Source organism: Adiantum capillus-veneris, chromosome 14 (genome assembly GCF_014529385.1).
Source record: "Adiantum capillus-veneris isolate H3 chromosome 14, ASM1452938v2, whole genome shotgun sequence".
Classification (NCBI taxonomy): Eukaryota; Viridiplantae; Streptophyta; class Polypodiopsida; order Polypodiales; family Pteridaceae; genus Adiantum; species Adiantum capillus-veneris.
In genome coordinates this window covers 104,888,752-104,895,134 of record NC_140944.1, presented here as the reverse complement: position 1 = coordinate 104,895,134, position 6,383 = coordinate 104,888,752, and the positions used below count along the sequence as shown (strand labels likewise).

General features: G+C 39.7%; 1 protein-coding gene and 1 pseudogene across 1 annotated transcript; both read left to right on the top strand.

Moving 5' to 3' along the window:
* Window positions 1-3,279: 3,279 nt before the first annotated feature.
* Window positions 3,280-3,906, top strand: LOC147442888 (uncharacterized). Its single transcript, XM_086529450.1, has one exon. It carries the CDS (start codon window positions 3,280-3,282, stop codon window positions 3,904-3,906), a length of 627 nt encoding a protein of 208 aa, XP_086385576.1.
* A 1,661-nt stretch (window positions 3,907-5,567) lies between these two features.
* LOC147442887 (uncharacterized) lies at window positions 5,568-6,130 on the top strand (annotated as a pseudogene).
* The last annotated feature ends 253 nt before the right edge of the window (window positions 6,131-6,383 follow it).

The window sequence follows — 6,383 nt, the reverse complement described above, 5'->3', positions numbered from 1 at the left end:
GGAGATTGTAATGTACCCAACATTTATCCATATAAGTCATTTCAGTTTTTTTGCAAAGCAATTGAGAATCTCAATTTTGGGAGTCATCATGAGTTTATTAGAGTAATCGGATTGAAAATCGGGTTCAGAATCTATTTATTTATGATCTTCCTTTATGTGAAACAATAGGTTTATGTGGGAACATAATCTATGTGTCAAGAGATAGTATTTTTAAGAAAGAAAGAGAGGTGAGTCAAAATTAGGATACTTCTTTCTTCTCTCTCTCAAGATAGAATGGGAACTTGTAAGTATAGAGTTTTTTAGAAATCGCGCATACGATTCGCGAACGACCCAAAAAAAAAAATAGTAATCAAAAAGAAATTTAGAGACACAAGGACATGCGAGCTTTTCCTTGTCTTATTCTTGAAACCTTCTCAGTATTCTTAGCACCCTTCTAGGGCCTATATAAAGGACCATTCTCCTCTCACTTTGAGCACACACATCTACAAAAGCGAAAGCTCTCTTGCAACAACGCGCCGGAGAAAGCCTCTCTCCCTTAACCTCTCACCTTCAAGCCATTTCCATCTCCAATTGTCTACGTGCCGTCTCCTGGTTTGTGAACACACACACTCTCTCTCTCTCTCTCTCTCTCTCAAACAACGCACTTTTCTTTTCTCTATTTTGAAGCTATGGCTCCAAAGTGTGTAACACGAAGTTCTAAGGACACCCATGCCATTGCAGCACCAAGGGAGGTGGGAACAAAGGTGTCTACTCCAAATGTATCTCATGCGGCAGTATCAACCGAAGAGGAAGTCGAAGCCGTCGAACCTCCAACGGAGGAGTTAGCCGCACGTGCTCCAAATCCGATAAGGCAATTTTATAATTCTGCATTACTATTCATGTTTGACCTGGGAAGCTAAGCATAGGGAATCCCTTAAACTGTATGAGAAACGTGATCCTATCACAAAAAACAAGCATATGTGTTCATAGATTAGTGAAAGAACTGTTTGATAAATTGTCACTATTTGTTGAATTGTTATTGTTTGATAAGTGAGTTCTGATTGATATGAAGAATTGGTTGACCATGTTTGAAGAATCATTTAAAGAGAAGAATTGTAAAAGGATTTCTTTTGTTCCTTGCGGGTAGGGATGCCTCGCGGGTAGCTGGATGCATGGTGGTTAGCAAGATGCCTCGTGGTTAGCGGGATGCCTCGTGGATAGCGGGATGCCTAGCGGTTAACAAGATGCATCGCAGTTAGTGGGATGCCTCGCGGGTAGCGGGATCCCTGGCGGTTAGCAAGATGCCTCGCGGTTAGTGAGATGGGAAGGTTGCGCAATTTGCGGTTAGTAAATAAATCCTTTGCAAAGGCTTTGTTGGTTAGACAGAGGAAGTCTACGGGTAGCAACAAACTCATGAGCAATTGGAAAAGTTGTTTTTCACAGTTGAAATATAGAGATGTCTTCACTGAGCTATGTTTGAATTGTTTTGGTATTGTTTGAAGGGTTGTATAAAAGAACCTGTGTTTGGAATTAATTAAGGAACTCTATTTGAATATGTTAAAAAGTGTGAGTGTGGGGTGGAAAGTGGGGGCTGGCTCAGATTGCCAGTCAAGGATGGGTGGTCTCGATTAGTCGAGAAACTCTCCACTCCTTTTTTATTAAGAAAAGTGAATTTAGAGACTCATTGTGCCAAGAGTTGAGATGGCATAAATCTACGTGAAAAAGTTACTATTTATTTTAGACTAAGTCTCATATCATATTTATGGTTTATGGATAGCGGCCGTGCCTCTTAAACGTGGGGGAAAAGGCCTTTGTTATATATTCTAAATATATCAAAGGGATTTCATCTTTATGTTAGGAAACAGCTTCATTAGAATCCTAGATTATCGACCTGGCTTGTGGTGTATGACCCTTATAACCACGTAGACAATGGATAGAGGACTTCCTCTCTTATATTTTTTGTATGTCTACTTTGTGGAAACAAAGTAGGGTGTCTTCAATGGAAAAGAAGAATAAAGGAAGGCCATCTATAAAGTCACCCCAATCTTCTCGGGGTTGGGGACCTCACAAGTGTGCACACCACTCTACCGAATTACTCATGAGAAGGCCTCTTTATATAGATGTAAGGGAGCCTCTAAACTCCCATGTGCAGCCATCCTTAGATAGCCAAGTCCAAGTAGCACTCTCCCATGCGCACATGTGTAACCACGTTTGGGTAGACAAGTCTTCCTAGAGCTCGGCCACCAGCCAAGGAAATCCGACCACCGGCCAAAGACCACAGACCACCGACGATCGACTGCCGACCATCGGACGACCATTTTCGGATTGCCTTTTGGCCGTCGTCTAGCCAAGATATTCCAACAAAAAGGAATATTTTGGCGAAAGGAATAAAAAGTTGGCCCTGAATTGACGATTTGGTTGATTGGGATGGAAATTTAAACTTAGTGTTGGCAAAAGAAAAGTTAGGCCTAATCAAATATCACAAAGTGACCCACTATGGAGGTGGAAACATGCCTTTATCATTGATGCACTATAGAGTGAGTATGATAATCCGTCTCATTCCGGCAAAATGACTTTGTACTTATGAAAAGCCCTGGTAGATTCAAAATAAGTTAATAGAAGAATGCTTTTGTGAGATCATTTACTTCTTGTGAAGTTAAAGTAATTTATGTATTTTCATGTTTGTTTATTTCTCAGAGCATTGAAGTGCTTAACTTTAAAATGGAGAGAGAATTTGTGTTTGATGAATGGGCTAGTATCTCTTGGAAAGCCATAGTGTATTTCTCTTAGAGCATGTTGTGTCGTAGCTTGATGAATATTACAAACATGGCTAGTTATTTTTATTTGACAGTAATGGAGAGAACACAATTTTGGAAGTGTGATTGCAATTATCTTTGCAAGCATTACAACAATGGTTGGTGCCTTGTAACCAAGCATACCTTTTATCACCACAAACAACAAAATGTTCTAGGAAATCTCCATCCTTCCATTAGCAAAAAACAAAAAATCGATTCAGAGTAAAGACTAGATCTTGCCAATGACATGAGTGATAGTAGAGCAATTAACCATCTAGCCGAGCACATTGATGGACCCCATAATGCAACACCTACCCGAGCCATGGGACAAGGCAAGAAGACCAACAATTCTCAAAGAAATACATGGTGCACATGTAACATGTATTGTGCAGGTGGTAGACAAGTTCATGCATCAACCTATTATCGCCATCAAGCTTTGGCACATAACTTTGAAAGCTTCAAAAATAGTTTTGGTTTATCTTCTCCACTAGATTCAGAAGGAAATATGGAAGATAATGATGAACATCAAGCTCAAGTCTCTGAGGTTGATGGTGATGGCAATGAAATCATTGATGAGCCAATGTCTATTAGTGAGAATGAAGAGAATCATTCTTCTCCTTTATACTTGGAGCTAGTTGAGAGGATACTAGAGCTCCAAAATTTATGGGATGAACATAAACTACCAATAGGTGTGCAAGATAGAATGCTTCGCATCCTATTTGGAGACTTGGGGGGGGCTAGAGTGATTAAAAATGCTTCCAAGAGAAGCATGGCTAGGCTATTAGTTCAACTTCCTCCTACATGGGAAGGTGATCTTGGAGGGATTCAAATTCTGGCTTGTTGGGATCAATTGCAAACCATGCTTAAAGGTCTTGGCATGGTTTCTTCCTTGCGCTATCACATCTGCACACGTAGTGATGTAGCCAAGCATCCACCCAAGTTTCTTCAACCAAGCAATGAGGAAAATGTTTTAGGAGAGGTTCTTGAGTGCACATGTGAATGTGGATCATTGTCATCGAGGCTTAAACGTGATTGCTTGGAATGTTGCAAGAAGTGTCCAGTTTGTGCCAAATCAAGGAAATCAATGCTTTCCTTTGACTACATTCCCAACGGGCCTCAACTAAAGCTATAGACAAATATTAGCACTTATTGCCACGAGCTACTATGTTTGTGGAGGCACAAAGAGAAATTGCTCAAGGGAGATGCAATTAGCAACCAAAGAAGCATTGTTGATTTTTGGGATGGACAAAAATTCCAAGAAGTCAAGGACTTTTGGGATCCATTAGCATCTTATGAGCTACAGATTGTCTGCTCTAATCCTCTTTGCAAGAATTCTTACACTACTTTTCCTACCAGTAGACGTTATAAAGCTCGTCAAAATGTTGAGGGAGAAGAGTACAACTTTGTCTGCATCGAGTGTAAAGAGGACATTGTGTGTAAATAAAGCCTACAAAAGGTACATAGAACCATCACAATGTTGTTTTTTTTAAAAGATCTCATGATTTCAAACCAAACTTTATTTTTGGGTGGCCATGTCAATAGGGTGATCCTCGAAATGTAGCATTGCTGCTACATTGGGATGGATTTCAGACATCACAGACAACCCAAAAGTGTTGTGGGGTAGTAGAGGTCATGGTGTTGAATCCAAGAATCAAGTCTTCCATTGATATCTTGCCACTTTTGTTTATCCCTCAAAGCTACAAGAAAATTATGAAGGTTTCTGGTGAAGTTTTTGGGGCATTTTTGGAACCTTTGCTAGATGAGTTGGAAAGCCTATACCTAAATGGTGTGGAGGTGTTGTATGACTATCCCATAGAGAAAATATTTGGTGCCAATCAACGAGGTCTTTAAAATCTATGTATGATATGTGCTATGGTCATGATGGTTACAAGACACCATCCGACACAGTGCAAAATAGGCCTCTTCAAGAATGGAGGACAAGAGTTCTGTAGGCATGATAAACCTCAAGAAACTCTAGTACGACATGGTATAGGATCAAAAGAGGGCGATACATCTATAATGAAAATCAGCAACAAGCTAGATATCTACCTTCAAAGAGGACCATTGAGGAGATGACAAAATCTCTTCATGAAGCTAAACTGTGTTGCACAGACAAAGAAGGAGATTATATGATCTATATGGATTTGATCTCTCTCTAGATTTAGTCTACAACCCAATGCATATCTTATCATTGAATGTATTCAGGAAATATATCTCACATTTATTTGAAAGTGTTAACGCTCCTCTGAAGAAAGAAAGGATGTTGCTGTGTGTGTTGTTAAAAAGGTAGCACCTTCCACCATTCGATATGGACGTTGGCCTAACTCCCCAAGAATCTACTTTGCAAGCTTCAAGGCAGAGGAGACCCAAAAGTTCATCCAATGGTGTCTACCATATGTTTTGAGAGTTGTTAGTTGCATTCCTCCTGAAATGCATGTTTTGGGATTTTTGCTGATTGACATTGCACACAGCTTCTACAACCATAGTATAGATCATGGATGTTCTATTAAAGACATAGAAGTTGTGAAGACATTGCTACAATCATGGAGAGTTTGAAATGAATAAATAATGGGTGCGCACTCATCACCTCTAGAACATGTAGCTGGTATGTATATCTTGATTAGTTAACAATAAGTTTGATATATTTGTTTAGGAGAGTAATCTCTTGATAACTTGTTTATAGGTAATGGTGAGATGCTCGATGATGTCTTGCGCCATGGGTTGCATGACCACTTTTGGTGTTACATATTTGAGCGTCTTGTAAAGGCATACAGCTCCATCAAAACAAATAACATGGAGGATGAAGCTTCATTTTCAAAGTTCTATTTGAGAAGGTTCTTCACAAGAGCTTTTTAGGCTATCCGTGGTGATAGTGACAATCTCTTACCTTCTGAAAGGTTTTTGAAGGACCTACATTGTGCATTGATTCTTTCTCAAAGCAGCTCGCTATTAGCAGATGCTCCATCACATGATTTCTCTTCGTCACATATGGATGGGCTATTGGTTGTGTCTTCAATTGAAAAGGATAAGTCTATGTGGAGTGATCTATTAAAATATGGAAGCAATTCACCATGCACTAGAAATCTTCTCCTCAAGGGGATTGCAATATCAAAGAAGAGATGCACTTATAGAGATCCTACTACTGAAGAGAAAACTTATCTAAAGACATTTTGGAACATTCCAGAGCAGTACTTCCAATGTGTGGAAGTAAAGACATACCAAAAGGTCCTCTTTAAAGGGGATATATTTAATGTGGGCACCAATGTCATAGTGAAGGTGGATACCGATTATGCAACGGTGGAACACAGAGGTCACTGGAAGGCTTGTATAACATCCTTGTTCTCAACACAGTTTGATGGAAAGTGTATGCTTTTCTTTGGTGGACGGTATTACAAGCAATGCATTGTGGAAAACGGGGACTCGGAACAATTGTTAATGGATCCATTATTCAAATTAGTGTGCTTGAGAAGGCCCCTTTTCCTTTCACATGGGATTGTGTTTGGCCCATCTACTCTATACTTCACAAATTTATTCCATTGTCAATACCAAGGAGGCAGAGGCTCATTGCTTATGAGGTGAAGGATTTGAGGCAACGTGATAGCTTGTTAA

Coding starts and splice junctions, on each gene's coding strand:
- LOC147442888 (XM_086529450.1), top strand. CDS start 3,280: ATGGAAGATAATGATGAACATCAAGCTCAAGTCTCTGAGGTTGATGGT.